At 38.5% G+C, this 23511-nt stretch overlaps 1 protein-coding gene across 1 annotated transcript in view; it reads right to left on the reverse strand.

Moving 5' to 3' along the window:
• Positions 1-2012: 2012 nt before the first annotated feature.
• The window catches only part of LOC118230865 (potassium channel subfamily K member 10-like), a 48994-nt gene continuing 27495 nt past the window's right edge, over positions 2013-23511 (reverse strand). Inside the window, exons 4-7 of the mRNA XM_035424280.1 lie at positions 14933-15093; positions 14235-14427; positions 13352-13494; positions 2013-4730 (exon numbers count right to left, since the gene is read on the reverse strand). Coding sequence (XP_035280171.1) covers positions 4125-4730; positions 13352-13494; positions 14235-14427; positions 14933-15093 — 1103 coding nt within the window. The 3' untranslated portion in view covers positions 2013-4124. The remainder of the gene's footprint in view (positions 4731-13351; positions 13495-14234; positions 14428-14932; positions 15094-23511) is intronic.

A 23511-nucleotide genomic window follows, 5' to 3' on the forward strand; every position in this document is an offset into this window, starting at 1 on the left:
AAACGCGGCTTTATAATGAAATACGTATATATGTGTGTGTATGGAGGAGGAGGGGTATGAAATGCATTGTAATATCCTGATTACTCCCTCAGTAAAACAAAACCTTTTCCCCTGCGACATGAGAGAATGTAACATGCTGCCAATTCTTTTACAGTTTCACCCCCAGTTCGATAACATAACTCCAAGCACACCCACTGGTCGTCTTGCCCACAATCAATGGTATAAGCCCTGGGATGACCCATTGTGGTGTGAGATGGCAGATGGGAGAAGGTCAAGTCACCCTTGGAGGGCACCCCCTCATAACCAGCGAGCTGTAAATTATTATTATTATTTTTTAAAATTATTTTTATGGCCTTTTTTAAATGATTCCCACTGTTTCTATGATTAATTTTTCGCAAGTGGGCACACAGCAAGCCTTCCACACATAACGACTGAAAGGAATGACAGCAGTGTGGCATTTGCATACACAACTGACCTCCAAATCACTCTGTCACTATGAGGACATGTATTTCTATGCAAGAAATATTAGTAGTAAAGAAAAGTTAAGGAATCTGCGACATGAAACCAAGAGTTTGATAGGCCCATAAACAAATATATCTCTCCACTGGACATTTAGGTACATCAGCCAATAAAAGCATCAGATTCAACCAAAAATTGACATATATAGAAGTGCACACATTTAAAAACAAATTTCAGCCCCAACAGCTACTTCAGTAGTAGCCCATTGGGTAGCACAAGAATCTGCACTTTAAACACATATGAATTGTTTGATTATAAATATAAAATGCTAGAGTACAGAGCCAAATTAAGGAGGGAAAAAGGCTTTGTCCCAAACAACATGGAGCTCACTGTATATGTGTATCTGTTAAATTTGAATGCTCAAAAAAGGTTCTGAAAATCTTGCATGGATAAATCTTGGATCCTCTCTTTTCAATATTTTTATATTTTAATAATTAGTTTAATACATTAGTTAATGCCAATTCATGTGACCTTATTGTAAAGTGTTACCCAAAAATGTAAAAACAAAAAGGTCACCTGTTGCATTTTCTCACATTGCAGTCCTGCTTCTCTTAGTGTAAAGGCTGCTTTCAAAAATTACAACTATAATCTAGAAATCACACACACACACACACACTCTCTCTCACACAGTGTATAGTTATATGGATAATTATTATCATCATTCCCATTGGAGACCATTATTTTAGTGTCGGATATCACAAGACTCCAGAATAGCCCTGAATGAGAAACAGTGAACCTGTTAATGTCACCCTGGCTCCATTAAAAATAGGGTTTCAGGTTTAATGACACATCATTTGTCTAGAAACAAGAGCATGTTCTTCAGAAACCTTCTGTCTTCAAAGGTCATGACCATGACTGATATCAGTGGGATCTTTTTTCCAGCTTGACATTTACAATGAAATTAAGGGAGAACACCAACACAGTGATGGATGATGGAAGACAAGCAAAAAATGATCAATTTCCAGTGCAGTGCCAAATGTCTCACAATAAATAGGTGTAATGGTTTACATATTCATGTGTCAGCATATTCCACAATACATCAGTCATGGGCAGTCCAGTTTTATGGGTTTTAGCACTTTGGATTTTCTTTTATTTGTGTCTGCTTTTACTGTACTTAATCTACTACAATTTTGATTAAAACAATTACTTAAACATTTCCCTTCATATACCATTTTGCTTGTTACACTGGAAAATCTGTGTAACAGGAATGTCAGGAATGAGGCCTGAGTATGCAGTCAAACAGTGTCAGTAGGACAGTACTGGGATTTAGGAAAGCGGCCATATTCAGTACTGGGAGTATGCAGTCAGTGTCAGTTTTGCATCCTAGTTGAATGGTCAAACAGACATATTCCTGAGCCTAGGTAAGTGGTCATAGACTTTGTTCATTGACCTTGACAGCTGTTAAGTACACGCTGTGTCCTGTAGGTAGTTCACATCCTATTAGGGGTCATAAAGCCCTGATTTGCATGGGAATCAATCACAGATGACAGCAATGACCATCCTTGTATCATAGTGATATTTATTTCCCAAAAGGCACTCACTACATTAAATGTAAGAGCAGCACAATTAATACTGTGAACAACAGACTGAGCAGGTGCAGTTCAGCCCTGCTCACAATGTGGAGACAAAATAAAAAACACAGCATAAGATTCACCTTTAGAAGCATGTAGGGGTACAATCAATACCTTTATCATGAGAATATATCTGCACAATTGCATGCTTTTCATTCCATGTCTTTTTAGTTATAGTTTACAGTCTTTTATTTATTTTTATTGTTTTCATAACAAACATTTATTAATCATGTGCTGCATTCACACTAGGCAATTACTGTACCCATCCTAACTGCCCAGTCCAACCAGAGGTCCCACTTTAAATAACATACTAAACAGAGCACACATCAAAACAACCTTGACCAACGAGAAGCTCCTACTCAATTCACATGAATCAGAGGAGCTTCCAAACAGCCTTAACCAATTGAAGGTCCCCATTCTGACAGAAGCTACTAAAGTATGACCACAAATGGAACCAGGAAGTTTCTATCAAAATTTTAGCAATTGCAAAAATTGCTAAAATTAGCAGAATGATTAAATGGAGTATAACTTTATGTGGAAACCTGCAATCAATAACTACAGGTAGCCAAAATCAAAGAGCTTGCTTGAATTCACTCCAAACTTTGGTCAACAGGATTATCTGTAATCACACAATATCCTCACTGATTGGCTATTGGGTTTACATTAATCCAGCCATTGATGACCTCATTACTATTAAGCTGCACACCAATCTGCAGGCTGAAACATGCAACAAAAATGAAATGAGAGGAAACATCTGTCTTTTACCAAGTTTTGGTTGGTAGAAAAAACCCTTTGTTCTGATTTCCAAAAATCAGTAAACAAAAAACAAACATTTAGTGTCTTCTTCCTCCTGTTTAAATGAGGGTACTGAGGAACAATAGCTTTTTTCATTAAAAATGAAATCTCTCTCTCTCTCTCTCTATTTTTAACTAAACTAAGTTTTATGAACTGTCTGAACCCCACCACCAAAACCTTTAAAATATTTTTTTTGTTTGAGTGTTTGAGTCTTCTTAAATCAATTTTTTCCTTCCTTTTTTACCTTCGTTCTATGGCGATAGGCTCACATCTTGAAGTTTTTACTCACACTAACCACTGCCGTGTGAATGCAGCAAAAGACTATATTCAAACAACAGGAGGACAACCACCCTGAGATTTCAGTGTTATGATTATGAACTCTACATTTATACAGAATACACTGCACTTTATGGGATGACAGATTTTCTTGTAGACCATGCACAAAATGAAGTAGCTGTTCTGTTTTGTTTCAATTGAAGTTCAGAGAGTTTCATACATTTCCTTTAATCTTAGAGTAGGTGTATGCATGTCATCAAAAGCCTACTGAATGTCTTAAATGTCTCTCATTTCAAAATTTGAATCACTTAGTCTTCTGATCTTCTGATTTTCAGCACTTTTTCACCTGCAGCAGCACCACAGCTGGCCAGAGATTTTTGTTCCCATGTTATGAAAGATCCAAAGAAATTCAGAATTCATTCAGGAATCAAGATTTCATTGATATAACACTGTGACCGATGATCAGTGATCTGCAATACCTTGCCTGTGATATGTGATCTTTACCATGATCTGCAATCTACAAATTGATCGGATTTAGTAGATTTTTAATCTCCAATCTGTAATCATCGGTCTGATCTATATGATCTACAAAGCATGAACTATGATCTCCCTTCTGCCATCTTTCAATCAACAATCTGTGATCTACATACTGATTGTACATCTCATTTTTCAGGAGCATCCAAATTACTGGGGCTATCCAATCTCAATTATAAAATAGAAATTATTTCCATACTGTTATTCTGTAATTAAATAATCCATCAGATACTGTTGAAATGATCAAGATAATTTCACCTTTTTTCCTCTCAGATTTTGGAAAATAAAACTCATTAGGGCACAGTGAATGTCATTATGCAAACAGCAGCAAAGGCACTGTCTCAGCTCTCAGAGTCTAGGACAGTGAAAGATAAGGCACGTTTTGGTGACGTTGAAAATCCCATTTCCCTGATTCCCATCACATCCACCCTAAGGACTCATCTGCGTCTGCTGCCCTTTCTCCTCAACCATCTTTTGATTGGCCCTTTCTTTGGTCTGAATCGAAAAAAAAACGTTCTGGGGCTTGGAGCTCTCGGCGTACTGGGGCAAATCGGTGAGGCTAGTGTTGAATTCTTTCTCCCCGTGGTCCTCCTCATCCTTCTTCTCCTCGTCAGTGGTGGGACTGCACCCGAAGGCAATGTTCTTCTTCAGGTCCTTGTTCTTGTTGCGCTTAGCCAGTCGGCCAACAGAGCCAAAGCGGTTGAAGATGTTGTCCTCAGATGAAGCCTGCTCAGCCTTATCATACTGCTCCACTCTCAGCCGCAGGTTGTTGAGCTTGGAGTCGATGCTCTCCTGGGAGGAGGCGGTGTAGCGATCAGCGTCCAGGCTGTTGAAGGCAGCCCTCTTCTCCGGTGAGAGAATGTCTAGGGACTGAGCTCGCTGGTCCAGTCCCAGCTGCCTACGCTCCATGCTCCGGATGGCGGCGGCCCGCTGGAGCTTATCATGAACCTCCACACTCAACCGCCGCCGTGTCTCACGGAACTCCGCTCGCACGTTAGCCTTCCACTCTGCTGCATGAGCCTTGATCTCGCCCACCTGGTGGACAGGAAACAAGCACATGCCGAAACATTACATCACAGTTTATTACTCACATACTGAATTCACTATTATCAGGTGTGTTGTAACACAAGTTCAAGGAATGTCCCGAATTTTAAATTTGCATTTAATTATTTCAATTTAATTTGTACATATAATTATATTGATTTAAATTGACTAAGAATATAATGTGGAGTTAAGTTGATCTTTAAATTTAAATGGTTTAAAATGAGTGAAAGTGACTGATTACATGTTGAGTCAACTAAGTTACAATTCATATTCATGTCAGTTAATTGCAAAAAATATTCTGGTTGTACAAAATAACATTACGGTGTTAACTTGATATTTAAAATGAGTCTAAACTGTTTAAGTTTAGTGAAACGGATTACTTCTGGATTCAACTTATGGTTCTTATTTCTCTCAATAAGTTGCATTATTTGTCATGGTTCTGTCTTTTTGTTTCTATTTTTCCTTTTTGGGCCACCAGTTGGCGGCACTTCTCAGTTTTTGTATTTCTGTTCATTCCCTCATTGGTTTCCTGTGTTAATTGTATTATTGTTTTCCATTATTGTCTCGTTATTTAATCATCGTCCCCACCTGCCTCTCGTTATCCCTTCCCTCTCGTTTGATTATGTATTGAGTTCACCTGTGTCTTGTTTATTTAAGTTCTTTGTCCTCTTGCCTCGGGTGCTGGTTCCTTGTGTTTGTTTCAGACTTGTATGTATCTGCTTGCTTGTGTTTGTGTGTTTCCGCCTGTGTATTTCTACCTGTGTATTTCTACCTGTTCGTTCCTGCCTGGTTTCTGTCCTGCCCGTGTTCTGCTCTGTGTGTGTTTTGAATTTTGAGTTTTCTGTTGTGTTTTTTGAAAGTACCCTGCGTGGCCTTTTGGTTTTCCTGTTTTTTTTGGTCCCTGTTGTGTAAGTAAAGTCTTTGTTAATTTTCCCTTTTTGTTTGTGTTTTTTTACTCTGTGTTTGAGTCCTACCTACGCGATCCATGACATTATTAGCAGGCTGATTAGTGTTGGGAAGTTAAATTCTTTAAAATGAATTACAGTAGTGTGGCTTAACCTTCATTCTATGGCTATCATCTTGAAGCTTTTACTTGCAGTAAACAACGCCTTGTGAATTCAGCAAAAGAGTATATTCAAAAAACAGGATAATCGCCCTGAGATTTCAGTGATTATGAACTCCACATTTCAGAATACTCTGCACTTTATGCAATGACAGATTTTCTTGTAGACCATTTTCTCAGACTTCACTGTGCATGCTATAGGAAGCCTTGGCTTGGTTTTGTAAAAATAAATAAATAAAAATGCTCACTTCACAGAACATACTATTTATTTTCTCTACCTGCCCTGTGCAAGGAACTAACTCCCTGCTCATAGCAAGATTTCTGAATTACTTAAACCATTCATCCCCGCAAGGGCATTTAGATTTGAGTAAATGTCTTTTAGCTGTTCCCTGTTTCAGATGTGCTACAAAGGGTAATCATGCATTTTACGTCCTAGCCCCTCCCTGAAACAACCTCCTGTAAACCATTTGATCTGCGGAGTTTGCTTTGGATTTCAAAAAGCTTTTGAAATCTCACCTGTTTACAATAGCTTTCTTATTTGTTGTCTTCTGCTTTTTATCTGGTCTTAAATATTAATATTTAATTTGATTTGTTCATTGTTATGTTTTCTCTTTGAATAACTTGTTTGGGTTAGTGCTACATAAATATTTATTATTCTTATTTTTATTAGTAGTAGTAGTATCAGTAGTAGTATTGTGACATAATATGGAACCTAAACAACATACACAATTTGCTCTTCAGTGGCCAGTTATGGTGTATTGTGGCTAGCTAGTTTGGCTAGCCAACATACAATATGAAAGGTGACAAGGTCCCGGCTGTGCACAGGTGAAACATCTGTGGGACTCTGCCACTGGAGTGTGTTTTCAAAAAAGTCAGGACAAAATTTTCAAAGAAATAATCATACTTTTAAGAGATTTGAGTCAAAATTGTCAAGCAAAACATGATTGACAGTGAAGAAATAGGTATTGCAAAGAAAATTGCTAAATTGATTTCAAGAGTGAAACTTTTAAAGGAGTACCATGGTGATTTTCACACACTCGGTTTTATGTGCTATTTGCACAAGAGGCATTGAAGAAAAACAATGAGTAAAGTATTAAATATGTCCGTTCTGTATTTTTGGAGAAATATGCGTTTTAAATTTATCATCCTATTTTCAACCGGTTGAGAAAGTTGTCAACTTGGTGCCTCACGAACACAGTAACCACTCCCCTTTCCATGCCCCGTAAACCCATGGATAACTCGAGACCCATAGTTTGCGCCGCTGGCTTACAGGCAAGACAATGCAAATATTTGACTAACGTTAGGTTCACTTAAATTAGAGAGACTTTTAAGGACTATTAAATTATTTCTGGTTATATTCATTTAGCTAGCTAGCTAACGTTAGCTAGCTAGGTAGTTTGCTTTCATAAGGCAATGTTATCGATAACGTTAGCTAGCTAGTTTGCTTTTGATTGCAAGTATGCCTAATGCTTACAAATTTATATAGTCAAACATCTTGTCACTGTGTTGCTATTGCTAACGTAGGATTAGCATCAGTGGAGCATAGGGGAGATGTGAACTAGTGAGGGCAGTGCATGGACCAATAGGGACAAGGAGGGGGAGTTAAACTGATTTGGCAAACTGAATCAATCCAGGAGATGAAATTTAGATCCAGTACATACCATTGGCAGTTCGGTACGTACTGAGTTTAAAAAGGAATCCATCAAAATGCTTGTTTGGAACAACATTAAGGCTGATATAGAAGCATATGTCTAGCTTGATCTGTCTTTGTATAACTAGAATTCAGTGAGACACAGGCTGCATTGTAGACATCTGGAGTAGCAATAAAGCTCTATAGTTAATCTCAAACTAACCCACCAGTGCCATGGGCCACCCTTTCACCAGACCAAGTCACATTCATGGAGAGCTCCAAAATTTTTGTTATAAAGGTATGTTTTTTCCTTAAAATAAGAAGCAGACAATCTATCTTTTGGATTTGCAATCACTAAAGCCGGTCAGCCACCACGCGTAGCGTAAGCGGCACGGCGAAGCAGCACGGCGCAGCGCGTAGTGTGTCTACACAGGTTTGGTTTGTGTCGCGCAAAGGCTTGGTTCAAGCTCTATATTCCTAGTAGCTCTCGCAGTCTGCAGTGGGATTACATAGTGTATTTTATGCTTGTTCACGACTGTTGATTATGGGTAAGTGAATACTTGGTGAGAGACCTTTTTCAGTTTGTTAATTTGGGGTCCAAGCAGCGAAGCTGTGAGGATTATTATTATTTTATTTTTTTTAATTTATTTATTTTTTCTCCACTAAAAGTGTCTGAGGCTCAGCAACCATAGGTCCTAGAGCAACCAAATTTGGTAGGTGAGTTCCTATAGCCCCCACTACTCAGGCACTACAAATCATCTATGTCGGCCAGATGGTGGCGCTATAACAAAGGGTCATGCCTAGAACGCCATAACTCCCACACCATAAGTCAGATCAACACAAAACTTCATCGACCTATGCATCTGAACGTGCTCTACAACTTTGCTATTGGGACCACCTATGTCCGCCATATTGTTTGCCTGCCATTTTGACTTTTTAGTTGCGACGTGGAAGCTTTCTCTGCTAAAAGAATCTGAGGCTCAGCAACCATATGTCGTAGACCAACCAAATTTGGTAGGTGGGTTCCTATGGCCCCCCACTACTCAGGCACTACAAATCACCTATGTCAGCCAGATGGTGGCGCTATAACAAAGGGTCATGTTTAAAAGGTTGTAACTCCCACACCATAAGTCAGATCAAAACAAAACTTCATCGACCGATGCATCTGAATGTGCTATTGGGAGTGGAGGGTCTGAACTTCATAATGGACAATATTATCTATCTGGGCATTCATAAAAATATTCTTTCACCACTCAAAAATCGTATTCCGTCATAGCAACAATATACACCCGACAATAGCCCTAAGATATGCCAATACGGCAGTGAAAAGGCTGCTCACTGAGTAACGAAATAAACGAGACAACGTTTTAAAAAATGATACTATGTCATTCTACAGTCAATATCTGGGACTAAATATTGAATAAATATACAACCTTACCATTGGTTTTATGCGTAGAGACGTCCCTTTTAAGACTGAGTGGTCATATTGTCTTGGACAATCCGTTTGTGAAATATATGCGCATCTGTGATGCCTGGATACCTTCAAAAATAGCTGTGCGTAATACCACACCTGTTGTTTACGGCGTTGTCGCCCTTTTTAGTACAGCCTGGCTTGATTGACAATTCATTTGTTCAGTAAGTGAGAGTATAAGCTTTCTAACGATGTATAACATGTCTGATTTTGCTTTTGGAATAGCGTTTTATCGATCACCATAACCGAAAATTTTCTTATCGCATTCAATTACGTATTCACTCTGGGGTAGCAGTAAAAGACGCTGCACCTAACGAAACGTTGTCAACGATTTTTCATAATTTCTTGGAAAATACTATTATTATCGAGGACTTCTGGGCATAGCTAAGCCATATGTTTACTGATAGACCTATCTGACATCGCTTTCTGGAGCAAAACAGAAGCAGATAGGACTGTATCATTGCTTTACTGTCTCTGTCTCTATCTACTGAACACATACAATTTCATCATTGCTATGTAAGTATTACTGCTCAAAATATTTTGGTTTGTTCCTTTGCTACCGTAATATATCATAATATAACAAACTTTCTTGTGTCTACAGCTGCAGTTTCTCGCTGCAATTATTGAATATAAACAAAAGACAGTAGACTTATGCTGTAGTCAAAAGACTTATGCTGTAGTCTGCCAATGTCAAAATAAATAATACGAAACTCTGTGGGCAGCACGCAGGTAGCAGGGATGGCGAGTTGATATTTCGTTTTTTGTTTAGTTTTTGTTTAATTTTATTCAATGTCGTATTTATTATTTGAAATATGTAGTATTATTCTATCTGTCACTGAGGCGCTCTGAAATGTGCATTCTCTGGAAATGTGAGCAATGAATTGGAATATGTGTCTGGCGTAGTGTTGCACAGTATACCGAAACTTCAGCACCCTTTCGGTACTTAAAAAAAAAAACGGTTCGGTATTAGAATTTATATTTATATAGATGTTAGGTACTTTTAGGTCAAATGTAAAAACCAGGGAAATATGTCTCCCGCATTACTCATTGAGAGGAAGAAAGGTGTAATTTGTCAGAATCTTTGCTAGATGGCAGTAGCAACTAAGGTAGCCAAGTCAGGTGACGTGCGCTTGTGCATTGAACCTCGTTGATGCAGCGCAAGCTTCGACTCTACACTTCAGCAGCAATAGGTGTTCTAATTTGGAAATATTTTATTATAGGAAGATGTTGTATTGTTATTAAAATATGCTGTTTTTAGATCTATTTAAAAATGAAAGACCTGTTTAAAGATTATTTAGTTTACAATTGTTTAATTTTTGAAATATTTTTAATATATTTTTCTATAGTTTAGTGTTGTAACACTATAGGCCTATGCTTATTAATATGTTGAACAGGCTTCAAATTAAAGGTTGTTTCTGATCTATTAAAGTAATTTCAGTATCGTTAGGTACCGAGTATCGAATCAGTATCGTTTAAGTTTCAAGTATCGATTCAGTATCGAGTATCATGATACTAAACCTGGTATCGATATCAAAGTCAAAATTTTGGTATCGTGACAACATTAGTCTGACTCCATTTTTTAGTAGCGGCGCGGAAGCACTGCAGCTCTACATACATACCTGGCTATCTAAGTGTTACAACATGCCATCTAAGTGTTACGACATTGTAAAGTCCTTTACGGCAAGCAGCTAGGACACATCCATGGCGACGCAACTAAGTAATCTGACAGCGTCTCTTAACACAAAATTGGCCGTAAGTCATCAATATTTTATACAATCATCATGATATTCAGTAGATATGTTGGGTGAAGGTATATGATCATGAGGACAAAACCACTTTAAAATCGCTCCATAGGGGGCGCAGTAGTGCCAATGCTTGGACCCCTCCCAATGCCGCTTGCACCTTTAATTTGGTAATATTTTCTTAACTCATGTAGGCTAAATAGCCTGACAAAGTTTGTGCTGAAGCTACCGAAACCTGATGAAACTGGATAGGGAAAAAGATTGCTTACTTCAAATCAAATCAAAAATATGTAAACGCTTTAAAGAATTACTGTAAGCTTAAATCGCAATGTAGCCTGCATAATAATTAATCTCAAACTGTATTAATTAATTTGTTTGGTTAACAAGCGTGCCAACTTTATGTAACGATCATAATAATAATAATAATAATTATTATAATAATAAATAATCCGTAATCATCCATTGGGAATTCCCGTGTCGTCTTGTTATTCACGTCAAAATATTTAAATGATCAGATTTAGTAAAATCAGCTAAACTCAGTTTAAACTTGAAGGGATATGAACACCACAACGCCATGAATACCAAAAGCTTTGAAGTACAAGTGCAATAAAGGCTTGCTTACAACTTCATTTATAAAACAGGTGCATTTTCATCAGCAAGACCACTAAATAATCTGATCTTTTAAAGCTCTGTGGATTATCTTATTTTTATTAACAAGCCCTTTTTTGAAAGCACGGTGAAGACATCAGAGAAGTCAAATACGCTGAGCAATGCTTGGTTAAAAACTACCTTCCAACACTTCGAGCTAACAAACTGCTGCTCAGAGCATTCACTTCTACATCATTCAATAAGCTACGTCTTTCTGTGGTGTATTTTCGAATTTACCCTGCCCCCTCCCCAAAATAAGATTTTTTCCCAGGTTCCAGTTTTAATTTTTTTCTGCCAGGACAATACAACAACGAAAAGACTTGTATTTTTTAGCTGCTTATAAAATATCTGGTGTTTATCTGTTTTTTTCTTGTTCTCCACTACTGCAAGAGGGAACTAGGGACACACCCCCAGTAATATAAGGGTGAAATATAAATCAGAGCATGTATATCTACCATTTTAGAGCATATTTCTGTGTATAAACAGGTCATCATGCCGCGTGGCAAGCCGAAAAATAGAACAGAAGCGAAAAACTACGCTTAAGTTCGCACCCGGTTCGCAGCTGGTGTAGAAGACGTCGCCCGCTGCCGTTGTAATAACAGTACTTCAACTACGGACGTAGTACGCCCGTCGTGCGCTCACGGCCGCTACGCGTGCGGTGGGTGAACGGCTTAAGACACAACACTAAAACAACAGGGCCTTTTTATGTTTTTATGAGGACTAGGAAAAGTGGACTGGAGCATGATGACTGGTGGGGATCAATGGTAAGCCTCTCCACCCCACCTCCTTAGAGTACATATAGGGTATGTCACTGTTTTCTGCTGGACTGTCCATTTAAAAATGTTTTTAAAGAACAAATACGCTGTTTACCCCTAACCCACTTCACATTAGCTTAGCAACTATCAAGCTGGCATGTATTGGTAGCCAAAAATGTAATTATTTGGCAATTGACTGTATTCAAATTTAATGATTTATAAAACAGACCAATTGCATCAATAGGTTCCAATCTATAATACATTATCTGAGCATGTTGTAGGGTCTATCACCATAATGCACAGGTTCAATCATCAGGGCTGTCAATCATGCTCTCTTGTGGACCAGGCATGAACTGTTTATTATTCAAATTATTGGTCACCAATCAAATTCTAATAGATAAAATTATAGAATAGTAAGATTAATTGACAAAGGTAACCTACATCCTACTGAGAGAACTTTTTATTTCATTTTTATTTTACATTACATTACAGGCATTTAGCAGACGCTCTTATCCAGAGCGACTTACATAGCATTTTTTTACATAGCATTTTACAATTGTATCCATTTATACAGCTGGATATATACTGAAGCAATTTCGGTTAAGTACCTTGCTCAAGGGTACAACGGCAGTGTCCTACCCGGGAATCAAACCTGCGACCTTTCGGTTACAAGCCCAGTTCCTTACCCACTGTGCTACACTCCGTCCTGAGTTATTTAACTCATTCTATAAGTAAAAAATATAATTTCCACATGTTGCCTAATTTGTTTTGCATAACCCTTTCAATGGTCAAAGGCTGTCAATCTGCATGTGTAAGCAGCTTGAGAAGTTCGCCAAACTTGAAATTTTAAGTTGTGCCACAATAACTCTCTAGTCAACTTAAAAAAATAAGTCCAGCTGACTAAAATGGAATAAAAACATCTGCAGTACAGCTTGAACAATTCACCTAACTCAAAATTTTATGTTGTGGCACTAGTTGTCAAAACTTTCAATCATGTGAGTCAACTTGAAACTTGAAATTTCAATTAACTCAATTTAAAGAAATGGAATAAAATATTTTTTCAGGGCAGGTTTCTGGAGGCCCTAAACAGGAATATTGTTGCAGCCCCAAAGTGCTCCAACATAAATCACACCACTGAATTGTGTGGCCCAGGGATGGTTGTGGCCCAAATCAACTACATAGAGCTGGTTCTGTTATAAAGTCAGCATTCCCACAGTAGTGAGGTGTGAAAATGTGCATGCTTAGAGCAGTGTAGCTTTAAACTGAGCACTGAGGTATGAGAGCTGCAGGAATGGAGTCCTACCTCCTCTTTTGTTTTCTTGGAGAGAACTCTGAGCCAGTCCCCAATCATGCTTAGCACCGCAGCAAAATACGCCAAGCCCACCAGGATCCAGAACCACACCAGCGGCTTGTACCACTTCTTATATTTCTTTTCTCGATCTCCTCCTATGACACACACTTGTTAATCACAGTCCTACAAACAGTGAGTAGTAATCATTGTGCATCTAAAAGCCACTTAGGGCTTCTCTTGAAAAAATTGTTTGTTCTCTTGGAGTTCTCATTAATTAAGTGGGCCTCAGTAAAGCTTGAAAAATGCATTTGTGCATTGTGTATGTGTATTGATATTTACATTGAAAAAAATGCATTGGATAAATGTACATTTTACAATTTCAGTCAGGATAACTCACATATTTCGAGTAAATATATCGAGGAATATGCAAAGTAATTATTGTTTGTTTGGCGCAGTATGGGGCATGCACTAACCTATCAAACAGGGATCATGATGCATACCCCCTACTAAATGGAAAAAAATACCAAAAACCCCCCAGTACCTACAAGCAGATCCAGACAGGTGGAGGGTGAGCGCAATTCTGTGAGCTGTAGCATGCATAGTTTGCAAAGACAGTTGGCCAGACACTCCATAGTGATGTGTGCATGTGATTAGTTGAGTATGAGGCTGACCAATTGTCAGCTGCAGCGAGTTTCCTGACTGAACTTGCACTGTGCATTTCATGCACATCACTCATTTGTTACACCTATATTTTTTCTCAATTTAACATTTTTTTCAGCGTATCACATTTTAAATATATCACTTGACGACTGTAACAACAGCTCCATTTTGGCAAGAATATCAGCTGTCTGATGAGAATCGCTGAATCCCAAATGGCACAAAACTACATTGTCACCTGCCACATAGTCACCAATGCCAACAGTTGTCAGGGTGATGACCACAAAGTAAATGGCATCAAGCGTAGTCCAGCCCTCTATGTACTTGAAGATTACAGCTGGGATGGTGACAAAGACTATGCATCCTGCCAGAATGAAAAGGATGGTGGAGATCACTCTGATCTTAGTCTGGCCGATCTGCCGGTGTTTATTCTGAGGGAAAGAGGAAGTGAGAAAGTTAAAGAATGCACAAGACAGAGAAAGAGAAGAAAAGATAGTCAGGGAGAAAAAAGAAAGAAGGACACATAGATAATGTGAGGAGAGTGAGGACCGAATTAGGAAAGCAAGGAAAGGAAATAAAGAATATCTAAACAAAAATTTTTTTTGTAGAAAGTCTCACATGATGTTCAGAGTTCCAAAACAGTGCTCTTCCATAAATAGAATGGAAAGACCCTGGTTTATTCTCCATGGCAAAGAAATGTAATTGTTATGTGTAGTAGACCTGCTGCTCTTGTCACAGACCTGGTCCCCTGGGCACTGGTATTACTGCTGGACAAAACCAGCATGAAAAGGTTTTGTTCTCACAGAAAACAGTCAGTTCTCAGTGAAACAATTACTGCTTCAATTTTGCATGCCAACTGTTATAATTACTTGAGTCTGACCTGTATTTGAGGGTGCTGGCAATGAACATACTAAGGACGTCCTCATTGCGACTCACCGTAAACACTTTCTCCACACGGGCAATGCTTTTCACAAATATGGTTCCCAGCTGGTCACCAACCCCCGCCAGGAGGAATCCAAAGAGAGGGATCCCAAATATGGCATACAAGATGCAGAAAATCTTCCCTCCCTCTGTGCTGGGGGCAATGTTCCCATATCCTGGAACAGAAACATCAGCAGGGAAACATCAACATTATGTCCACATTCAAGGTGCTTTTCCTCTATAAGTAAAGGAGGAAATGACCTCCCAACATGGCAGTGCTTGACTGCATTTAATTTACTGGAAAACAGGTATGCAGGTGACAGATATGTAGGACTCACATTCACGTTCTACACTTTTTCTCTTGACCGCTACATTTTTTTCTGTCACATTTTCAACATACAAAAATGCCAAGTTACACATACTCTGTCCTTAATTAAAATCAAGGACTGCCATTAAAAGTATTGATGTCAAAATTACGCCAAGCTACAATAAATAATATCTTATAATATAAAATTAAACAAGCTGTATTCCATAGCACTGCTTAGCAGTGTTTCCTAAATAGTTTCAAGTAACTTGGCCCTGTGTTTTTTAAAATCTTGCCATCTGAAACAAATTTGGTCATTCAAACTAAGTCGCACCAAAGTGTTAAATAACAAAAACTGCCTCATGCAAGACATTTGAATGAATGTATAAAACTGTTGGTGAAGTGTTTTTAATGGGCTATTGTACATGACAAACCTACTAATTGTTTATATGTTGGTGGAGGATATATAGGGCTAGCTAACATTAAATTAGAAATGTGACGTTAAAAATTAGTTTACAAGTACAGATACAGCTGTAAATGTGAGCATTATGAAAACCGACATACTTGCCATGAAGAAGTCATTGTCTTGTGCCAGTTCCTATACGCCCGGTAATGTTATCTACCAGAATGAACCGAAGTGCAAAGCAGATCTTGGTGTTTAATTTCGGAACCGTCTATACCAATGGTATACACTCGGTCTGTCGTATCATTAGCAAGGTAGCTAACATTAAACTTGCCAGATGCCAAAAGTGGAACTGTCTAAAGTGTGGGTGTATTTTATTTGGATTTCAAAAGTATAAATAGTTTCCCATACAGATTATACAGACAGATATCTATATATATATATACACAGAGCAAAAGCAGTAGTTTGAATGTTTTATTTGTAGTTACCCAGAGAGCCAGTGCAATGAGTTAGAGATTTGCTTGAGTCTGAGGGGGAATTGAACTGAACCTGTCACTTGTACCAAAGTCCCTACCCAGTGAGGTACAAGTGAAGTAGATGCCGGGGTTGCAACGTTTTATTCTTTTAGATGTGTGAACTTGTATATATTGTGACAGGATCGGGGGATGGAGGCCTCAAGTTGCCCCACAGCGTTGTTATGTCCCCAGCCTCTGCTTGCCTGGGTAGTGCAGGTGGAGGTAATACCTAATTGCTTAACTGCTTGATTGCCTCCACCTGCCTGTGGCCCAATATAAGCCCTGCAGTATGAGGCTGGGGAGATTCTTCTTTCAGGTTTCTTTTGTGTGCGGCTTGTGGTTTGATTTGTAGTTTTTGTGAAGACCCTTTTGTTTGAACTTTGTGGGTTTTCCGTTGTTTTAGTTTGTTATTTATTCTAATAAATGTCTGGGTTTGTGTTTTTAAATCAGTTTTTGGATAGATTTTTTGGTACTTTGGACTCTGTTGTTGCGGCCCTGCGAGCCGGCTGTAACAGTGTGCAATAAGACAGGAGATGGAATGCAGATTGGGAGTACAACAGATTTTTATTATAGTCTGTATACGAAGAGTTGGGCCTCAGCCCAACCAACGTGATAATGGGGGGAAAAAACCCAGACAAAAGAACAAAATCTAGCTCCAGTTGGAGCCTAACTACACTTCTCAGGTTCCCCTCTCTCTCACTGGCCAGCTAAGCCAGTTCCCAGTCTTACAAACAACCAAATCAAAGTCCACAATCCAAGTCAGAAAAACAGGCCAAGTTTGTTATCCAATCGGGTTCTCTTCCAAGCAAAGTTCCATACACAATTCAGTTAGTCCACCAAAAAAAAGGTCTTGCACAAAGTTACTTTTCACTCACCATAATGACTTCTCTAGACAGTAGCTATGCTTTTCCCTTACTGGTCCTTCCCTGCCACTGCTGTGTTTGGAAGGCTTAAATAGGGCTGTGATTGCCTAGGTGTCTTCAGGTGAGTGTACTAAGGCTGGCTGGAAAAGGCAGCATGGCTCCAGGCATCCAGGGAATGGAGCCAGCATGAAGGCACATAGCGCCCATCCAGCACTACTCCTCTGGTTCTGCTACAATATTTCCATTTTGCATGTGTATCCATTGTTTTTATTAGCTGTTGTACCGAAATGTGAAATGAGGAGACATTCTTTATGGGCCATGTGTGATGATGTAATCGGCAGGAGAAAGAACTAGAACGCAAAATCCCCTAAATTTGGGGCTTTATTGTGTGGACGTGTGAAGTTGTTTGTGAATTCTGTCTGTTGAAATAGGGTCAGAAGGTACAAAAATTTGTTTTTAGAGTCTGTGGTCATTGCGGTTATTTCTGTGGAGAACAAGTGCCAAACTCTCCATGCTGTAGAGGTATGCGGCATGCCTGCCATATCGATACTGTATTTTCTAGTATTTTGTATTTATTCATGTATTTTTATTCTATTTCTATTTTGCCGTATTGAAAGTGCAAGTAGTAACTTTATCTGCTTTTCATTTCCATCACGATCGGGTAACCGCAAAGAGTAATGTACACTACGCACTAAGGATGGTGCCGAATACAAGTACCACATTCGGTATGTGATATAAAAATTATCCTTGTGTATATATTGATGTAAATTGCTGGTTGGGGGGAGGACAACATGCAGAGCATCGCGTGCCTGAGGACGTGCCTGTTTGTCCTTCCTCAGCCATCCAAGGTTGTACCCCCCAACCACAAGAATTTATCCTTGATGCACACACAGCTGCAACACCTCAGATAGCCTTTCTGCTTATCAGCTTCAAACCGCCTAGCATGAACTAGCTGTTTTACAAGACCCAAACCCCTATAAAAGGGAAAGTCCTTGAGCTGCGACTCAGGGCACTGGGTAAGAGTGTTCTCATGTATGCTTTTGTTTGCACACATTAAAAGCTTGAACTGAATATTGAATATTGTGCATTGTATTGTGTCTCTTGACTCTTCTTACCGCTGGTGGAGACAGATGAAATTTCCACCACAGGCAACACTCAAATAATGCATTCTCTCCGAATGATTTCTCATCCCAAATTTGTCCAATATTATTTGGATTTGGATCTTTTTTTCCCATCTTATTGAAGCTATTTGCTCAGAAGTCAGCACTAAGTTTCTCAATTAGACATACATACAACTGCAGAGAGACAGTGAGTGACAGTTCCCCCAAACACTAGATAGGCCAGAGTGATGCCATGGGGCTTTGGGGTCTTTCAAACTAAAATTACTCAATGCTGTAAATGCTATATCCTCCTCCTTCCACAACTTTCCTAAATATTGGGGCTTAAAATAACAATGTTTTTAAAAGTTGAATAATAATTGACTTAGTAAAGAAATACAGGCAGTCTGTGCCATTATCTTCACAAAATACCCCCGCTAGACAATCGACAACAAAAGGTGATTTTACCCAGTTGCTAACGTGTCACTCTCTAGTCTGGCAGGCTGTTCAACAATTCATTAGCCGTTGCTTTGATAAGAATTTCCCAATAAAGTGCTATCAAAACTATACTGAACAAAAATATAAACGCAACATTTTTATTTTTGCAGCCATTTTGAATGTGTTTAAATAATACTTCACAGATTTGTTTTATGTGCACAAAGATCTTATTTCTCTCAAATTTTGTCCACAAATTTGTTTATATCACTGTTAGCTAGCATTTCTCCTTTGTTAACATAATCCATCTTCTGCACAGCTGTGGTATATCAAGATGCTGATTAAAAGCCATGATCACTACACAGGTGTTCCTTATGATGGGGTCAATAAAAGGCCACCCTAAAATGATGAGTTTTTTGTTGTTCAACACCTTGTCCCAGATGCCTCAAGAGTTAAGAAATCATGGCATGCTGACTGCAGGAATGTCCTGTAGAGCTGTTGCCAGAGTAATGGGTGTTCATTTCTCCACCATAAGCCGCCTCCAGCATCGTTTCAGAGATTTTGGAAGTTCTTCCAACAGGCCTCACAACCACAGACCACGTGTAACCACGCCAGCCCAGGACCGCCACATCCAACATTTTCACCTGCGGGATTGTCTGAGGCCAGCCACAAGGACAGCTGATGAAACCGTTGGTTTACACAACTGTAGATTTTCTGCACAAACTGTCAGAATTCACCACAGGGAAGTTCATCTGCGTGCTTGACGTCCTCACTGGGGTCTTGATTTGTCTGCAGTTCAGCATCACAATCGACGTGAGTGGGCAAGAGCTCACCTTTGATGGCCACTGGCATGCTGGGGAATGGTTCTCTTCACTGATGAATCACGGTTTCAGCTGTACAGGGCAGATGGCAGGCAGCGTGTATGGCGTCGGGTGGGTGAGCGGTTTGCTGATGTCAATATTGTGAATAGAGTGGCCCATTGTGGTGGTGGGGTGTTGGTATGGGCAGGCATATCCAATGGGCAGAGAACTCAAGTGCATTTTATCCATGGCAATTTGAATGCACAGAGATATCGTGATGAGATCCTGAAGCTCATTGCTGTGCCATTCATCCACCGCCATCACCTCATGTTTCAGCATGACAATGCACGGCCCCATGTTGCAAGGATCTGTACACAATTCTTCAAAGCTGAAAATGTCCCACTTCTTCCATGGCCGGCATACTCACCAGACATGTCACCCATTGAGCATGTTTGGGATGCTCTGGACCGGTGCATACGACAGCGTGTTCCAGTTCCCACCAATATCCAACAACTTCGTACAGCTATTGAAGAGGGTTTATTTTGTATGAACATCGATATGCATTCCGCAAGAATCACTCCACTGATATGACATTATTAAATCTTGTTGATAAAATCTACTTAGCCTAAAATAACAATGAATATGCTCTGGGCATTTTCTTAGATTTATCCAAAGCTTTCGATACAGTAAACCATGACATATTACTTGCTAAATTATCCAAATATGGTTTTCATGAACTTACATACAAATGGTTACTAAATTATATATATATATATATATAATAGAGAGAAGTTTGTCTATGTCAATGGCTGGGCTTCAATAAAATTTAGAATGACATGTGGTGTTCCTCAAGGATCCATACTTGGACCTCTGTTGTTTCAGATCTACATCAGTGACCTTGCTGCTGCATCTCCTAATGTACTTCCCTTACACTTTGCTGATGATACCAACCTGATTCTATTGCGAAATCGCTTCAATTCTCTTATATCAGAAGCCAAAAAGGGCATGGAAAAATTGCTAAGTGGTTTCAACTTAATAAATTGTCCTTAAATATAAAAAAATCTAACTTCTTGATATTCACTGGAAGGAACAAGAAATATTGTAAAAATAGTGCAAAAATTTCAATCAATGGGAATTAAATCCTTCAGGTCTCATCCACTAAATTTCTCGGAGTTATGATTGATGAAAAACTTAACTGGAAAAACCACATACATCTGGTCTGTAATAAAATAATGAAGTCAATTGGTATCATCAGAAAAATATCCAGGCTGGTTAATCAATCAGGTCTCTTAACACTTTATTACAGTTTAATTTACCCATATCTTCTTTATGGAAATATTATATGGGCAAGTACATGTCTCCAGTCACCACAACATTCACCTTATACAGAAAAAAATTAGGTTGGCTACATTTTCTAACAGACTTGAACCATCTCTTCCTCTGTTTAATAGGCTTAAAATACTCACAATATTCAATATTAACACACTTCAAATATGTACCTTTATCTATAAATACATATATCTCCCTGACACCCTCCCCATACCCTGCAAGGTATACTTCAAGTTAAATTCTAATATACATACATATAATACACGACATTCAGATTACCTTCACCCTCCCTACTGTTGCACTACTAACAATCAGTTTTCAATCCGATACAGAGGATCTATATTGTGGAACACCTATAACAATACTGCCAAATCATCATCTCTTAACATTTTCAAATCCAAGCTTAGGATATCCCTGCTGAACCAAACTGGCACATAGCCTACACAAACACACACAGCCATACTTAAATCTTACACATACTGCACTAATTACACCTTTCCTTTATGCTCGTTTTCTGTTTTTTTTTATTGCCTTTATTATCATCACTATTTCTAATATTTTATTCTTTTCTATCATTATATTTTGTTTTATGTTCACTCTTGTTGGCTTTGTTTTTGTTTTTTTTTTATTTTTTATTAATTATATGTTTTGATGTAATGTGTTGTAAATATTCACGTAAACTGTATATCATTATAGGTAGAGACCTTACATAAGCCACTTAGGGTTTCATGTCACTACCTGCACGATTTTCTGCTTACTAGTTTCTTTTCCTTTGTTTGTGCAAATAAATAAAGAACTAAAAGAAAGAATTAAACGCTGGTCACACAAGATACTGATCAGTATTCTGTTCATTTCATCGTATCTTCTTTTTTGGGGATCTGTGACTAACAAATGCATATCTGTATCCCCAATCACATGAAATCAATAGATAAGTGCTTAATGAACCTATTTCAGTTGACTGATTTACTTTTATTACCTTTGAACTCAATAAAATATTCAAAATTGATAAGTGTTGCATTTATATTTTTGTTCAGTATAATTTCGCACATTCAATCACACAAAATTAATTCACTGCAATTGTGAAGGTGATAATGCCTTTAGGGTGGGGATGAATAATTGTGGTCGCTGTAGTTATAGAAATGATAGGCTTAGAACTCCCCAGAGATAATGTCACCAACATATTTTAAGTTTTTCACTGAAACTGAGACTTTGAATAAGATGAACAGCTACATGACAACTGCATGAAATACAACCGATTTGTGTGTGTGTGGTCCCAGAAAACCACCAAAACTGAGCGTTCTTTGTGAAATTGGTAAGAAGAGAACAACGGTGCATAGGCTGTAAAAGCGCACTCCCAGGAGAAGAGGGAGAGGAATGTGCTGAATGACCAAAGAAATTGCTTTTTAAAAATGTTGCACTTTGAAATTCTTTAACAGTTTTTACATTTTGTGTTTTGTCACGCACATTTAAGCCCTTTTCCTGTAATGTGCCTCGATACAGTTTCCCTTAGTTTATATAACAAAACAGATATAATTTTAAAAATACAAATGTTGAAAGTGATTCATATGTATCCATTCTTTCAAGAAAATAGTTTTGCAATATATGGTTTCATAGTCTTTATGAACTTAGGTCGCTGCTGGGGCAGAAATCAATGTTGTAATGCTGGATACATCTGACACCACTGGCCATTAGTGTAACGGTAGTATGTAGTCAACAGCGCAGTCTTTCTAGAGTTAAACATTAAATGCACAGGATTTTTTCTAATGACACACCCAGCATAGGCTCTAAAATAGCTGACCTACCCCCCACCAAGGGTTTAAAGCAACTTTTCAGTCTAGCAAGGGAGTCTCCCCGTCACTCTAGACTGCTTCCAGCTCATGTGCAGGAGTTTGTCTTTACAAAATACAACTTGGGGAACATTGAATAAAGCATAATAGCTGGAGATGTATTCCACCCAGGGAAGGTTCTCGATTTATTTCTTTTTCGATTTATTTCTTTTACCCAGCTTATGCAAATACAAACATACGGGTAAAGTGGAACTTCAGAAATGAGGAAAGAAAAAGTATTAACAAACAAAAAATCAACAAAATAAGTCTGTTAAATACTGGATTATTATTGATGTCATTGTAAAACCATGACTTTAATGTTTTAATATCTCAACAATAGCAATGCCAGTGATTATAATGGTAAAAATCTGAGATTTTAAACTTTTAATACAGCGTCTGTGTTAAACTCCACCCACTTCCGGTTTACACCACGCCCAGTTTTGTTCATTAAAAATACAAATACAAATAATTTTGTTGGTTGAACAAATAGATACAAATACCAATACTGCTTACTAAAATTTTTAAGTGCAGATAGCCTGGCAAAGCTTTTTCAAAGTGCAGATGGTGTGACCACAATTGTAAACAAAATATCTCAACTTGCCTCATAGACTGGGCAAGGTCTAACATCTCAGGGGACATTATCACAACGCACAAAAATGGAGGAAAACAGGCTGGAAATAACATTGTTTTTAATAGGTGTCAGACATGTAATTCACCATGTGGACGTTTTTAGCTATAGGTAGGGAGGTCAAACTTCTTTTGGCGATTGTTACGACCCCATGGGTCTAGGGGCACATGGGGTATGTAACTGGATGTTAAAATAGCCGGGAGATGTTAAGGCTGTATAGATGGTAACAACAATAAATCAAACACAGACTAAGCAGCAACTCAGTGCATGGGTGTTTTACTGTGATAACAAAACAAAAAGGTGCAACAAACTACTACCGGACATACAACATCCCAGACACACACTACCAGGGTCAACGGACGCTGGATGTTGCCAAAAGAACAGAAAAACCAAG

The sequence above is a fragment of the Anguilla anguilla genome, chromosome 6 (assembly GCF_013347855.1).
Source record: "Anguilla anguilla isolate fAngAng1 chromosome 6, fAngAng1.pri, whole genome shotgun sequence".
In the NCBI taxonomy this organism is placed as follows: Eukaryota; Metazoa; Chordata; class Actinopteri; order Anguilliformes; family Anguillidae; genus Anguilla; species Anguilla anguilla.